The sequence below is a fragment of the Amblyomma americanum genome, chromosome 7 (genome assembly GCF_052857255.1).
Source record: "Amblyomma americanum isolate KBUSLIRL-KWMA chromosome 7, ASM5285725v1, whole genome shotgun sequence".
NCBI lineage: Eukaryota > Metazoa > Arthropoda > Arachnida > Ixodida > Ixodidae > Amblyomma > Amblyomma americanum.
The window spans coordinates 34,870,037-34,886,096 of record NC_135503.1 but is presented as its reverse complement, the minus strand read 5'-3'; the positions used below and the strand labels follow the sequence as shown (position 1 = coordinate 34,886,096).

Genomic DNA, 16,060 nt, shown 5'->3' with positions numbered 1-16,060 from the left:
GAGCGATGAAACATGCATCACTGAAATGCGTGAAATTACCGAAAACTAACGTGATAATTTTTTTTTATCAGAAGCAGGCGGGGTGTAAACGGTCTGCGAGGGTAATGTTTGTAACGTAGTGAACGCATAGTCACTGGTTAAAGTCAGCTTAACTGCTGTCACAAAACGGCGAAAATTACACTGAAAACGAGCCACCCAAAACTTGCACGAGACAGAGCGGTACAGACAGGACGCAATGGTTTTCGTTCTAGCTGCCTTACTTTGTGTTGCGCAAGATGATTGCCGTGTTTCTATAAAAACGGCATTGAAAATGCTATTTCAACTGGAAATCCTAAACTGTGTTTTAGAAGATACCATACCCCTGTGCTCAATGTGCATTCTTGTGCTACCGAACACAGCTTGCACACCGTTTCACTGCATAAATGGTGCGCCGAAAACTCGACTTTCAAACCGAGGTTGAGAGCTGTCTCAGCGCCTAGACAGAACTGAAATCGCAGGGAACGTGAAAACAAACCCTCGGCTGTCAGCTTCGTATCTTCGCGGTTCCGTTGGCCTGCTTTCCGCTCAATGTTGTACTCGGCCTAAACTCTTGCTGGCAGTGGATTCGTTAGGGTGGGTGATAAAACTAAAGAAAAAAAAGTGCCTTGCCCGGGCCACCTTAGCACAACGGGCTGGTTGGCAGTACAGCGGAAAATGCGGGTGGAAGCAGTCTCCTCGCGCTCTCAGCTTCCACTCCGCCGCCAGCAAGTCACGAGGCAGCGTACGATGCTTATGAGGGGGGCAGTCCCGTTCTTACCTGTCGCGCTTGGAGTCATCTGTAGGCGTGTAAGCCTCCTGCTTGAGGCTGACCACTCCTGTGGTGTAGTTCCTGGTCACTGTCAGCAGAGGATAGCCGGGTGTCTTTACCCAGGCCTTCATCACTCGCTTGACGTTGACCTTTGACTCTTTACGCTGGGCCTGCGGTGGGCATTTCGTTTAACGCGCTGTTTCAAGGTTAAACGTTCAGTTTGCGCTTGTAGCAACCGGGTGGATTGGGGAAAACAAAAAGTCACAGACGATCAATGTGATTCACGCGTTAGCATTATGTTCACCCCTGACGGCGGAGGTTGGCGTGATCCAGTCCACCAATCACCGCGGGACACTCCGTACCGCCTCTCCAATCTCCCCACCTCTCGAATGCGATTGGCCATCGTGGTTTGCCTCGCGCCACCCGTCGCCTCCCACCGGCTCGCCCACTTCCTCCACTCCCCTTCCCTCTTAATCTACCTCTTCGTTATCTCTCTTCCTCTTCTCTGAAGGGGAGAGAGGGGACGAGGCTTTACGCGCCAAAGCCGGACGCATGCGATAATTGGCGTAAAAATACTAAATTATGTCCGCTCCTTGGCGCATAAACACGTGAAATGATGACAACCTGGGAAATAATGTACCATACCGAGACGAGTCCTTTGAGGACTAAAACTTCGAGCTTTGCACTGAAGGCAATATTACGGGTACCAGTAGCGAACCTTTTGAAACGCAGTCAGTTCCATAGAGTTCGATAACTTTACATGTCTCTTATTTGCCAAAAGTAAATGGAAAACTGTGGTTTCTGTCTTAGCCGAGCAGAGAAGAACTTACGTACGGCAGCCCTATAGCTCAGAATCTGTGTAAAGTAAGGTGAACTCTTGTCCTCACGTTCTGAAACTTTTCGGTCTTAAGGTGTGCCTTAAAGGCTCCATTGGAAGCTAACGAAAATGGTTGACCTTGAGTTAAGGACAACGCAGCGAGCTATGGAAAGAAAAATGATAGGTGTAACGTTAAGCGACCGGAATCGGGCAGGGCTGGTGAAGGAACAAACTATGGTTAATGACATCCTAGTCGAAATCAAGAACTTGGGCAGGGCATGTAATTCGGAGGCAAGATAACCGCTGCTCCTTGAGGGTAACGGAGTGAACTCCAAGAGAAGGCAAGCGTAGCAGGGGGCAGCAGAAGGTTAGGTGGGCGGATGAGATTAAGAAGTTTGCAGGCAAAGGGTGGATGCAGGTGGCAAAGGATAGGGTTAATTGGAGAGACATGGGAGAGGCCTTTGCCCTGCAGTGGGTGTAGTCAGGCTGCTGCTGATGATGATAAAGGCTCCGTTATACGGTTGAGAAGCGAAAACCTGTTGCTCGGTTACTTTTGTCAAAGGGGGTACCTAATGTGCCAGCGCTTCATTGAATCGAATTAACCTACCTTTGCGCTGGGTTGTCGCTCGCGTCAAAAGAGAATAACACCAGCCTTGACGATTCTCCTCACACGAAGAGCGGTTGCAGAGTAAATCGTCAACAGTAAGTTTAGGTGCGCATACACGGGGACTCTGTTCCAACTTACTTCGTTGAGCTCGTTGAATAGGTCGTCTTGCTTGACGTTCTTGTATTTGTATTTGCTGAGGTACGACTGCAAAAGAGGAAACGAGGCACACACAGTGGGAATCACTCGAGGCGATGCGTTAAGCCTGCAATAGTTTAACTTAAGACTGGTAACCTATGCCGTCCTTATAGCGACTGAAGCAGAAGTTTCTATACGAATACTGACAACTATCACTCGAAACGATGCGTTAAGCCTGCAGTAGTTTAACTTAATCAAGACTAGTAACCTATGCCGTCCTTATAGCGACTGAAGCAGAAGTTACTATACGAATACTGACAACTATCACTCGATGCGATGCGTTAAGCCTGCAATAGTTTATCTTAATCAAGACTGGTAACGTATGCCGTCCTTATAGCGACTGAAGCAGAAGTTACTATGCGAATACTGACAACTATCACTCGAGGCGATGCGTTAAGCCTGCAATAGTTTAACTTAAGACTGGTAACCTATGCCGTCCTTATAGCGACTGAAGCAGAAGTTACTTTACGAAAACTGACAACTATCACTCGAAACGATGCGTTAAGCCTGCAGTAGTTTAACTTAATCAAGACTAGTAACCTATGCCGTCCTTATAGCGACTGAAGCAGAAGTTACTATACGAATACTGACAACTATCACTCGATGCGATGCGTTAAGCCTGCACTAGTTTATCTTAATCAAGACTGGTAACGTATGCCGTCCTTATAGCGACTGAAGCAGAAGTTACTATACGAATACTGACAACTATCACTCGAGGCGATGCGTTAAGCCTGCACTAGTTTAACTTAAGACTGGTAACCTATGCCGTCCTTATAGCGACTGAAGCAGAAGTTACTTTACGAATACTGACAACGTCGCTGAGAGAGGATTGAGGTGCACTTTTACGAGAATTAACGAAGGCTTGTCTTTAGGGAGAGCTTTTGGCGAAAATTAGGTACTTCGAATGACGTCAGCTACTTCCGCCGAATGAGGTGCGTAGACAACGTTACGTTTCAGGCAGCATAAGCGTGGGATTGGGCTACAGCAGTCTGTGACGAATTATTCGCCTAACCTTGACACCATTGATGAATACTTCCGGTGTGAGGAAGTGCACCATCATACGGATGACACTCGAAGCCTGGAAGAGAATTGATGTGAGATTAGAAGAACAACATCAGAAAGGCAAATATTACAATACAAGCATTAGAGAACATTGGAGAACATCACAGAAGCAGCATAATGACTGGGGAGGGGCAGACTGTAATCAATACAAACAATTTGTTTAAAAAATGCGGGACATCAAGGTATATGTGAAGGGCGATCGCTGTATAGGGAAGCAGGGGAAGTCTGGGGACCAAACGAGGAACTGGGGAGCATCAATACTAGCCTTGCTGTAGACGATGCGATCGAACAGCGCATCTAAATGGTACGTCGAATTCGATGACACCGACATCGGATGAACCGTAACCGTCGATTCGGCCCTCAGGATTGGCTGCATCTCGTTAACGACGAACAGGTCCATCTGTAAAACACGAAAAGCAAGCCACTCGAGTTCGCGGGCCTCGTGAACGCTGCTGTGAAGGCAAATGGCTGTCACGCAGCATCCGCTACTAAATGTTCCCTCAAAATTTCTCAGCTTCAAACCAATTAACCGGGATGCTAAACAATCTTTGCCCACTTCGACGATCCGCTAGGAGCTTTCCTTTCAACAGATTTTGTCTATTCATATCGAGTACTAAAAGGCCTCAAAATCGAAGAAGGCAGATACAGTGTTATCAGCCCAGTACCCGTCTACGACGGTTGGAAGCGTAGTGAAAGGTGGCACTGTAAATATACTGTGCATTATACTGAGTGTTACGAATTACTTGTTTCTAATTGATATTGAAGGGTCGTGGTGCAGCCTTTTAAATTAATGACCTTCACCTGTTTTCAGTGCAGCATGTAAACATAAACAAGGCTGCTTGGCGGGCGAGTTATTCTGTCATTTTTTTGTTACTGCGCTGGTAACATGCGCTGTTACGGGACAAAAAGAATAAGAATGTATGATGCCCACCATGCGCCACTGCTGCTGCAGGAAGTCGGCTCCGGTGTACTGCATGTAAGTGGCGAAGCCTTCGTTGAGCCACAGGTCGCTCCACCAGCCCATGGTCACCAAATTGCCGAACCACTGTGCGTTAAAGAGAACTATAGTCGACATACCCTCCGAACAAGCACTGTAATTTGTTTTGCGTGTAGCGCTGCGTACACTTCACGCACCCCCCAGAAATTACATCTTTCGCACGTTAACACTGACAAATCTGAGAACGATAGCTGACTCCCCCCTCCTCCTCATAGCGTTCAGATTAGCGAACGTAGGGGCTTCCTTTTCAGACATACAAACTACAGTGATGGTGACTCCCCTTTCAGGAGAGACAGTTTCATAACCGGCTGTTGTAATAATAAAGCAGCCAGTAACGCAACTAACTAGATTCGTAATCGTAGTGGCAGTGTAGTTGGTGCTACCCATAAACCCTGACTCAAGCGATAAGGTTACAGGGGTACGTTGTACACTTTACTCAGAATATTCACTGGTGAAGGAGAATGACTTCCAGTTCTGGTATCGAACCCGGGAGCACCTACAAACCAGTGCAGTCACTCTGTCAAAGCAAGTCGGATATAATTCAACCTCTGTCCTCAGTCCCCCCCTTATCATCGTATTGTTGAAAAACAATACTCGGTGAAACTGCGCTGGTGCTGGGTGTACCTGGTGTGCAATCTCGTGGGCTATGAGGCCTGCGATGAGGGGCTTCTTGTGCGGCGTCGACTTCTCGTCGTACAGCAGGCACTGTTCGTGGAAAGTGAGCAGGCCCCAGTTCTCCATGGCGTCGGCCAAGAAAGACGGCAGTGATATCAGGTCTGCCAGAAAGCGCAAAGCACATTGCTGTCTTGCTTTCAATCCACATCCGCTATGGCGAGTTTTTTTTTTTCAATTCAATGTGCTTTAGTCTACCAGATTTTTTTGGGATAAAGTCGGTAGTTTCAATGAAACCGGCCTAGATCGCATCCTCTATTCCTGAAAGACAGCTATTTCAGCATGCAGGGGTTTCATAGCTTGAAGGCTTCAGACGTTCCCACTTTTGAAGGACAAGTACCACGTGGCGCACCTAGCGGCCCCAACACGAAGCTCAAATAATTTTATTGGTCCAGACTGCAAGAGAGGTGCTTAACAAAAAGTATGGGTGAAGCTCCGTCCAAAACTTTCGTTTAAAAAAAATAAAAGCAATGAATATGAAAAGATTCTTTCCAGAGCCGCTAGGAGCGTAACTTGTTACATGTGCTTAGGGTGACTCGGTGAAGTGTTCCTTTGCAAATGATGCCAATCCAAACGAACGCTCCACCGAGACACCCTTTATGCTCTAGAGAACTAGTTACATTATACTAGTTACATTATACTTTGAATAAAGAATATATGCGGCTACTATAACCAGTGTAGGAATGACTTTTAGAGTGCAAAAGGCGCTCACGGACTTAGCCCAGTGGGGGCTACTGTCGCAGCAGTGGGGCTATTTGCCAAGCAGGAGTGGTACAGTAATAGATAAATCTGGTCAAGGCACCTAAGCTAGGTCTATCTCAGGCAGTAAAGGATTGTCACGTTCACGCTGACCTTGTTTCTGCACGCTTTCTGAGTAAACGAGATGAAAACCAAAAGATTTCACACGAACCCATCTTGGGAAGCGGATACGGGACGCCCAGGAGGTCTTCGTAAAACTTGAGAAGCGCAGGAGCCACATCCAGAGCGTACTTGAGGTACGGAGACCTGTCCGTCAGGGACCAAATGGTGACCTGTCGGAATGCGCCACCGGTGCGTAGGTCACCAAATAGCACGCGGCGTAGGGGAACACCACCATCTGGTGCAGTTCGTACGTGAAACTCTACCCGATGTGGCCATGGCAGGCACGCAAGAAGGCAAGTTTATAATTTCTTTTTGCACTGCATTAGGAGACTGCAGTTTTCCTGTGGATGAGTGCATTAAGTTTTGAGTCTGGAATATGACCATTAAATTAAAAAGAAGAAATAAGAAAAAATGCCCTAATAAAGTTCGCTTGTGAGTATTACGTGAATCGTTGCACTGTTTGTTGCTTGTATTTTAAGCTTGTTCGAGAAACTCAACTATTTCGGTCTCACTTTAAACTTGAAGTTGAAGGGGTCCGGGGATACTAGCCCGTGTTGACCGGGCTTCAAATGGGAATCGCCATTCCTTCGTTATATCCGCAATATCGTTATAAACCGTTTCATTGTGACGAGTTTCGACTGCACTTAAGTGCATTCATAAACTGAGTGGAACCTGAAAAAACGGGATCGGCGGCCTATAGACAGTCGCGTCTAAGGAAACCGCACAGTCACTGCGAAACCAGTGCTTCGAGTCTTCCTGGCACGACAGCATCGCGATTTAGGCCTGACAAGGTATCGCAGTTCAATCGGCTGAGAAACAAGATGGATTATAGTGCAGCTTCCAGCAACTGAGAAACAGGGGAGTCTGGCACGGTGAAAAGCATCCAAGCCTTTCCCCCTTACATTGCCGTTGCTCTGGGCCGTGAAGTTGAGAACAGCGAAGGCCAGCGTGTACGTGGACATGGGCATGGTGGTCCGGAAGGTGTCGGCGACAAAGCCGTTAGATCTGCAAAGGCGCAGATTGAAATGAGTCATTTTTTTTTGCCTAAGGTCGGACGGTAAACAAGCGTAGCTTATCGGCTTGATAACTATAGATGACCATTATGTAATTTTACCCCTCATTTGGTCCTCTACAATTAGTTGCTTCTTTAAGCGGGCTTCAATGCATTTGGACTCAACTGGTCAGTTTCTATTGGCCGAGGTGCATTTTGTGCTCCTTCGCTGTTCAAGGTTCAATGTTCGTTTATTACATGTTTATGGTACAAGGTTAGAGAAAAACATTGGAATACAGAAGGAGGTCCCAAAGTCGGAGACTGTGGACGGGACCTCCTGTAAGAACAATTGTAAAAAGCTGTTCAAGGTTCAATGTTCGTTTATTACATGTTTATGGTACAAGGTTAGAGAAAAACATTGGAATACAGAAGGAGGTCCCAAAGTCGGAGACTGTGGACGGGACCTCCTGTAAGAACAATTGTAAAAATTAATTACAGACAGCAGATGCAAAAAAAAATTAAAGTTGTTGGCATCATAAATGAGCAGTGAGTGAAATACGAGAAATAATGCAAACCCTTATTTGAATGAAAAATGATTACACACCTAATATCATACAGACCTATCAGGGTTCTGCTCCGAGTCGACGACTGAAATACGCCATTAGCTTTCGTAGTGAATATCCATCCCAGAGGTCACAATTCCGTTTCAGTGAGCAACTCCTAAAATGGAAAAATATGTTCTGCACCGTTGTTAATGTGAGGGGCCTACCTTTCCTCCTGTTTCTTGACGGGCATGGTGGACAGAGCAGTGTAACCTTCAGGTCTGACGATGGTCACAGAAAAGGTGGCCTTGAAGTCCGGCTCGTCGAAGCACGGAAAGGCTCGTCGCGCGAACGTCGGCTCGAAGAACGTGAGAAGCAGGTGCCTGAAATGACCGAACAGCCCTGAATATACTCACAAGTCATAGTAGATTGTGAATACGATCACCGTAGTCCTTACACGCAGAGCAACCCCCGAAATCCTTTCTTACGTGAGATGTGCTACACGTATACGGCTCCAGGCTCTTTCACACAGATGGCATTTTTGGCCCTCCATGGCTCGAATACCATTACAATCGTAGATGTCCAATTATGTGGACCAGTAGTTCTACTGGCGGTATTTAATGCGTGTTTGTCCAGAGCTGGGAGACATTCAAAATGTGCCCACCTTGAGCTTTCATGCGAAGGTGTATACATTCGGTGGCATCGACCATTGTCTGCCCTGACGGATCTTCAGGCTATTGCGTGGAAGATGTAAAACTTGTTTTTCCTATACATTTGGAGGTAAGCCGCAGGCAGCTGCTGCAGATATGCATTCCCAAAGATTGTGCTTTAAACTGTTGACTAACTATCGTGCCCTATTCCTAGCCTTACTCTCCTTCTTACTGCAGCCCCCTGTATTCTATTGAAGCTATATTATTCTTCATCCACTGCTCTCTCCTGTTCTTCCACTTCTTATAAGGTCACCTAGATGACATGTATAACCTGTCCTCCTAGCTACGTAGCCAAGTATGCGTTGTATGCAACATGTGAGCGTATAAAGGGCTCGCTTATGGCAATGTTATGTTAAGCAGGTGATCATGGACAAAAACTTATCAAGATGAGCTGTGCATTACAGATGTGAAGTTAGGCCCAATAAATTTGATGCTCAAGCCGTAGTGCACTCCTGCATAAAAAAAGTTCCCCGGCGTGTTTGCGCGGAGACGCCGCCTCTTACTTAAGCGTTCCGTTCAGGCGATAGTGGTACTTGTAGAAGCCCCTGTCGGTGCCCAACTTTCCCCGGAAATTTATGGCGACCACGTAGGACTGGTTGGCTCTCAACTTCTCCCCCATCCGGATGTGGAGGAACTCTTCCTCCGGCTCCATAGTCAAGTGCTTGGCCTTGACTTTGGCGAAGGGCGGCTCCGCGTTGTGCACCGCCACGCTGAGGCCCTTGTGGCCGGCCAGGGACACCTCCAGCTCCGGAGATGCATGCAGTGTGATGGTCTGCGTCTCTGAGGCAAGAGGAGCGCAGACTATTTGCGTACCGGTTTCTACACGATCGAGCGGCGGTTTTGCAGATCTACTGTAATCACTCATTATTACTTGGAAACCGCGCAATGATTACTGACCACTAAAAAAAGGATTGCAGAAGGCGAACGCTGTGTAGGTCAGTACTATGTTTACAAACATAGAGGGCGCTCGCGGACTACGGAAATCGAGTTTTCTCAATATTACTTAGAGGGAAAGCTGGCGGCACTGCCGGGAAAATGGGGTTTTGTTATGGCTTCAGCCATAACAGTGCAACTCTTCTCACGGCAAACCTCGAAGAAAAACTGCGAAAGTTTCCACACCAGCCGAACACCGAAGTTCACTTGCGTTAAAATTATTGAAGTGAAAACGCACTGTTGAAATAATTTAATCTGCGCACAGAGGAGAGCATTGCGTCGCCGCTGCTGACACATCTGAGGCAGAATCCATTGTTTCGGCTCGACACTAGCCAATACTGATACGATACATTGTCTTCCATGCATCGCCTGCGGTGGATGAAGTGCTCTTTAAGAAACTCGCATAGACGGTGGCACCAATTTTCACACTAGGTGATATTGAAGAACTCTATGCTGGAGGTGGCTTAGGGTACCGTCTGCGCCATCGTCTGCTACAGTGCGCAGTTCGCTTTCGTTTGCTTGACATGCAGTTTGAGAATGCTTTTTCACGTTTTCATGTAGAGCTGTTTGAGGCATCTAGTTTGAACGACTGTGTTAGTGAGCAAATGTAGCGCACGCGGTAGCATTTCTGACTACACAAGAAGCTTGTGAGAATCGGAGAAACACCCAGCTCATAGAGCGACTGGTGGGGGAATCTTCTGCATCATAACACACATTTATCGCAAAATCAGCTTCGAAATGTCGTTGCACAATATGTCACATTTTTTTTTTCAAATCACTTCCCAACTGTTAACGAACGGGCAGTCTCCATAGCTGCCCTCTGAAACGAGAAAAATATTTCGGAAAAATTTGTTTGGATGCGGTTTTACGGCCCGCAGTTCCACTCTGTTCCCGGTACCCCAGCCAGGAGTGGCTCCCTCCCGCATATATCGCGGTGTTTTAAAAATGAATCACCTTGAAATTCCATTTCATAATTTCACATTCTGCTCTAAGATGTACTCGGCTTTCAACGCCATAGCGTTAAAAGCCCCATGTCGCAAAAAATCTGGCGTCGTCGTCGGCGTCGTTGGCCGAGAGCGAAAAATCCACAAAAAATTCCCAGAGAAGCAACCTAGCTGGCATGCGGACCTCCTAGAACTCATGACCTTGTGACGTCATCACATCCTGGCTACCGGATTGTGAGCAAACTGCCCACCGTGGCAGCTGACAGTTACATTAATGATTTGCTCCGAGAATTCGCTCGGGAAGAGCAACCCGGGTCTCACAGGTGGCCCCACCGGTGACAGCACCTGCCATTGCAGAGCAGTGGTGCATCGCTTAACCGCTGCACCACTGCGCCAGGGGGGGGGGGGGGGGGGGGGGGTACGAGGACTCTCTGTATCTATGAATACAAAGTAAACAACGTTTATGGGCATTTATGAACTTATTAACGCTATCGCGTCATACCGTTAAGGCGGAATTGCTTGCCCCCTCCAGTTTTTCTTCACAAAGGGTCGACGTCATGGATGCAATGTGAAATCAGAAGACTGCTTTGAGAAATTTAATTTGCACGTATCATTAAGAGGGGTACCTCTAACTGTCCGGTGACGTCAGCGTCATCGCATCGTACCTGCGCCACAGATCGGTGTTTGTCCTGTTCTCATTATTTTGTCATTTTGCGCCGTTTCCAAGTGCGGACGCACATGGGCATCAGTGATTCGCAGCTCTCCTCCAGCCGATTTCTCCCGTTTTCCCCAGAACACTCTTTTGTTAGATTCGACGTTAATGGCAAAAGCGGAGATAGAGGAAAACGCTATGTGGAGATGCTCTAGGACAGAGCGGCATTTTATTCCTGGACGTTTCTTTTCTAGAGGAGCCAGATCATAAGGCAGAAGGACACTTGCAGCGATTATAAAGAGAGGTGAGTTGCGGCTGGTGAAAGGATTCGAGCTCGATACTTTAAAAAAGAAGTGGATGCTTTCCACTGTCGATCTATCGAAGTTAAGGGTGGGGAAAGGGATAATAATAATAATAATAATAATAATAATAATAATAATAATAATAATAATAATAATAATAATAATAATAATAATAATAATAATAATAATAATAATAATTGGTTTTGGGGGGAAAGTAAATGGCGCAGTATCTGTCTCATATATATCGTTGGACACCTGAACCGCGCCGTAAGGGAAGGGATACGGAAGGGAGTGAAAGGGCTGGAAGTTGCGAAAGAAATAGCTCCCCAAAAAAAGAATTTCAGTGCTTGCGAGGCGTTCCACTCATTTCATTTCGTCCATGGGGCTACTAGTTCCCACAGCCGCAGATGGAAGAGGGCTTCCTCTGAACTCCCGGCTCCCCGTTTTGTGCCGTCTTCATGAGAGCTGTATTTACAAAATCAAATCTACTTTTTGTGAAACTTTAACATGATTTTGGATTATATTTGGATTACACTCCGTTGCGTTTCTTCGGAACGCATTTGGGAATTCACGCAGACGTCCAAATTCAGCCCCTTTCAAGCACGGCCCAACGTTGAAGCATGCCGCTGCGCTCAACGCCTATGGACGTATCACCGTAACTAGAGCGAGTGGGTGCCCACCGGCGGTGCAGTTGACGCGTATGACGACGCGTCCGCGGAAGGTGTCCACCTGCTTGGGCTTTCCCTCGAGCTGAGGCTGCAGCTCCAGCTCGTAGTGCACGGGCACCAGGTGTCGCGGCAGGCGGCGCGGGTGGTGGCGCGAGTTCGCCGAGGGCGCCACGATGCTGTGGCTGAGGTAGGCCTGGCGGTCGATGACGGACCACGGCTGCGGCGACAGCACGTCCAGCCCCGGCGCCGGCACGGGCTCGCCCATGGACGGCGGAAATAATTGGTGCTGGATGAACACGCGCCTTTCGGTGGCGATGAAGATCACCAGGATGATCACCACCGCCGTGGTCACCGTGCCGATCACCACGCCGTTCGTGAGCCGGTCGACGCGACCCATTACCTGCGCATAGAGCAGACGAGTACCCCGGGACGCTTAGCTTGCGTGGATAAGCTCTGGTTTAAAACGCATGCTTGGGCGAGTTGGTATGACATTGATTTGGTATGAGTTGGTTTGCCACTGTAGTAGTGGGCAAATAAGTTTCATTCATTCATTCATTCATTCATTCATTCATTCATTCATTCATTCATTCATTCATTCATTCATTCATTCAATCATTCATTCATTCATTCATTCATTCATCCATTCATTCATTCATTCATTCATTCATTCATTCATTCAATGCCTATTTTAATTCATAGTGCTTCATGTGCCTGTTAGTCTGTTTCAATAGTATCAGCTAGTACAACCGGCTCGTATCAAGTGGCATCGGTTTTCTTGAATGTGAAACTTTTGTCATGAATATGAAGGCCAAAGTCCGCGACTGGCCTAACTTTGTACGGTTGCAGCTACATTTTCCTCCAGCATGGGAGTGCAGAGAACAAAACTGCGGCCCCTTACGAGCAAGAGGTCCCGCACGATAGATTAACCTTCGGTCAACTCGCGGATAGAAAGAGGTGCTGTTAATACCAGTAAAGGCGTTTTGCTTGTCCTGTCGTCCTGATCCGTTAGCCGCAACACAAGCCACACGTATACTAAATCGGAGGTTTGAAAAAAAAAACACCACTTTTGTAGGAGGTTTATGAAAAATTCTTTAGGGAGAACATCGCTCGAAAGGCGGCTTACTAATTCCGAGGAATTTGGCGTGATCTACGGAGCGGTGTGTGAGGACTGGTTAACTGAGCCATAGTTCTTCACTACATTTATCTCTTCGATAAACGTGGTTACTAGAATGAGAGAATCTTCCGAATACTAAAAATAAATGAGCTTTAAGACTCCTTTTTGTTTTTTTGTTAAAATATGCGGCCTATCCATGTTCACCAGTGGGGCCTAGGAACACTTTGAATGGTGCTTTCATATCACGAAAGTATCATATCTGTCTGGCAATCCTGATTGTTTAAAAAAAATTGTTTTGTGGAATACGGGAATTGTGCGTTAAATAAGCAAAAGTCGTCTCCGAGCCCAATATGAAAGAGCATGGTAGGGCGCGATGTTTTGTTCGTGGCTATACGGCAGCAGGTTGCCGGAGTTCCTGGTTGAAGATGAAGGCGAAATTGTATCCCTACAACCGCTGCTCCTGGCCGTAACTTCAGTGCGAAAAAAGAAATTAGGGCACCTCAAAGAATTTGTTTTACATTTTTGAGGAGTTAATTGCATTACATTCGTTACAGATCCTAGGCTTCGTTGCAACAATGGTTGCGGGGAAAAAAAAAGTGAAAACAAAATGGCGTGCACTGGCCGAGTTGGTGTTCTGCGTGATGTAGCCATGACGTCATAAACATTATTGAAAAAAGGTAACATACACATGTACGCTTTGATTGCCTGATAAAGGAAGTGCAAAAGGCGACCCCATGCATGAAATGGGCCGAAAGACCAAAAGCAAGTCCTGAAATATTTGTACAGCAAGCAGGTAAAACGTATCATAGTCAAGCCATGTTTGTGACGTCACAAGCGGAGTGCCACACGTTGATATCAAACTTTCAAAAACTGCTGTCCTTTTTAACGGAAGTGGCTATATTGCCGGCAACCGGCAGAATAGCCCGAAAAACAGAATGCCGGCAGTGTCGTCTTTTGGCTCGCTGTAGTCACATGACGTGCACAGCCCCCCCCCTCCCCCCCCTTTCCCCCCCCCTTTTTCCTCGGAAGGATTTAAAATCGATTTGCATGCAATTGAAAAGCCACATGGTTGCGGAACCCGACGCGAATAATCAAGACGTAAAGGATAGACTTGGCTTTTAGGGAAAGGAAATGGCGCAGTATGTGTCTCATATATCGTTGGACACCTGAACCGCGCCGTAAGGGAAGGGATAAGAGAGGAAGTGAAAGAAGAAAGGAAGAGATGGGTGCCGTAGTGGAGGGCTCCGCAATAATTTCGACCACCTGGGGATCTTTAACGTGCATTGACATCGCACAGCACACGGGCGCCTTAGCGTTTTTCCTCCATAAAAACGCAGCCGCCGCGGTCGGGTTCGAACCCGGGAACTCCGGATCAGTAGTCGAGCGCCCTAACCACTGGGCCACCGCGGCGGGTAAAGGATAGACTGCAGTTAAAGTTTTAATGAAATGCGTGAGCATCAGGAAAACTCCTGGAGTCAACTCCGGGCGCCGTCGGTCACGGCTGTGCCCATAGAGAAAAGAAGCGGAAATATGAGTAGCCTCGTCTCCTGTATTTGCTGCATACTGCGGGCGCTAGCGAGTCTCATGGAGCTTATGTGAACGGAGCTCCGGCGGCCGTAAAACACGACTACGTCGCGCACTTACGAGGAAGCGGTTGTTGTCGCGGTCCGGTGTGGGCTATTTACTTTTCTTCTTCTAATCACCCTGGCCGCAGGCCGCGCGTGATGCAGTGCGCCGAAGCGCGCGCGTTTACGACAGTAGCGCGTGTATAGATATCTCGACGGATTCTGCGTATCCAGGAGGAATGTTTGCCTATCGTGAAATAAAATGGCGATAATAGTTTGTGAGCGTCCTTGAAATGCCACAAAGCAGCATTTATTGTTTTGCGAATGGGAAATATTGTACGATGGATGAGAAATTAAAATATTAAAGAGGTGCCAGCAGGTTCGCTTTTAAGCGAACAGTGTGGAACGAAGAGGAAGTTCAAAGACTAGCCATCGAACTGTAATTCTTGCATTCGCGGTCTTCTTCACAATGGGCCAGATGTACAGGAGCCGTTTAAATTTTGCTTTACCTTCCAGCGCGGATAGGTATATTCTACCATCTCTAGAGTACGGCGACAAGTATTTTTTCTTTGCCATTGTTTCTAGCACCACTCTTATGACGTTATGACAGTTGTCGCGTTACATTAAAAAACAACGTAACCATTCCTAAATTAAGGACCTAAATAGTCTCAAAAGCCGTTTAAAATAGACATATGCTACTTGGAATGGCATATGCGTGAACGTTTGGCATAATTTACTGCATAAATACTCTAGAAAAGAAACTATTGATGGTATGTTGCCATTCTCAGTCATGGCATGGTAAGTCATGCTATACTGCCATTTCTCTCATGTTCGCTCCTCTAAGATGCACTCCCTAATGCGAAGGGGGCATTATTACTTAGTCTTTCCACCAATTTTTACAGGGACAGCTGCGAATGAAACTTTGTTTTGGACATAAGGCGTTAACTCCAACGCCGTAGAACGGGTAGCCGCAGATTGCTACCATCCCCCGGTTACCAGTGAGAATGCTTTGTAGGATGGCCTGGGCTTATGGTACATGGGACTCCAAGCCACGTGATCTGGTACACGTGGCCACGTCACGTGGAGGGGCTTATGGCACAAGGGACTCTAAACTGTGTGGCCTGCTACACGTGTTCTCGAGGAGGCCTGGGCCTTATGACACGGGAGACTCCAGGCCGGCGGCCTGTTACACGTAGCCACATGACCTGGTAGGGCTTATGGTACACGAGACTTTAGGCCACGTGGTCTGCTACTTGTGGCCACGTTGTGGGGTGGGGCTTATGGTAAAAGTCACTCCAGAATCTCTGAAAGCGAGTAATAGAGGGTGCTTTCAATAATACATCGTCTGTTGTCATGTAATCTGGGTGAGCTTGGGATATGGGGCTCTCTCAGAGAACGGGGCGGGGGAGCAAGAGTATGGCACAACTATCGCTATCACTTCTTCGCTCGGGGTTCGGGGTTCTATGAGAAGTGCGGCAGTTCTTGTGCCTTTCACTCATCTGTCCGCCATGGTGGTGGTTGTTACTATGAAGGGGGGGAGGGGTATACTGGTCCCGATGTGTGTTGGCCCTTTGGGCATCACTCTTGGGGCCAAGTCCGCCATGTAGACACGCGCTGCACAACAGCTGAGCCACATAAATG

The 16,060-nt window shown here is 47.3% G+C and overlaps 1 protein-coding gene across 1 annotated transcript in view; it reads right to left on the bottom strand.

The window, feature by feature from the left end:
- LOC144098862 (aminopeptidase N-like) overlaps nucleotides 1–14,551 on the bottom strand; it is a 33,383-nt gene extending 18,832 nt beyond the window's left edge. Inside the window, exons 1-12 of the mRNA XM_077631780.1 lie at nucleotides 14,499–14,551; nucleotides 11,753–12,140; nucleotides 8,745–9,021; nucleotides 7,759–7,914; nucleotides 6,901–7,003; nucleotides 6,048–6,168; nucleotides 5,090–5,241; nucleotides 4,400–4,513; nucleotides 3,734–3,868; nucleotides 3,419–3,484; nucleotides 2,350–2,415; nucleotides 804–957 (exon numbers count right to left, since the gene is read on the bottom strand). Of these exons, the coding sequence (XP_077487906.1) occupies nucleotides 804–957; nucleotides 2,350–2,415; nucleotides 3,419–3,484; nucleotides 3,734–3,868; nucleotides 4,400–4,513; nucleotides 5,090–5,241; nucleotides 6,048–6,168; nucleotides 6,901–7,003; nucleotides 7,759–7,914; nucleotides 8,745–9,021; nucleotides 11,753–12,137 (1,729 nt within the window). The 5' untranslated portion in view covers nucleotides 12,138–12,140; nucleotides 14,499–14,551. The remainder of the gene's footprint in view (nucleotides 1–803; nucleotides 958–2,349; nucleotides 2,416–3,418; nucleotides 3,485–3,733; nucleotides 3,869–4,399; nucleotides 4,514–5,089; nucleotides 5,242–6,047; nucleotides 6,169–6,900; nucleotides 7,004–7,758; nucleotides 7,915–8,744; nucleotides 9,022–11,752; nucleotides 12,141–14,498) is intronic.
- Nucleotides 14,552–16,060: the final 1,509 nt, after the last annotated feature.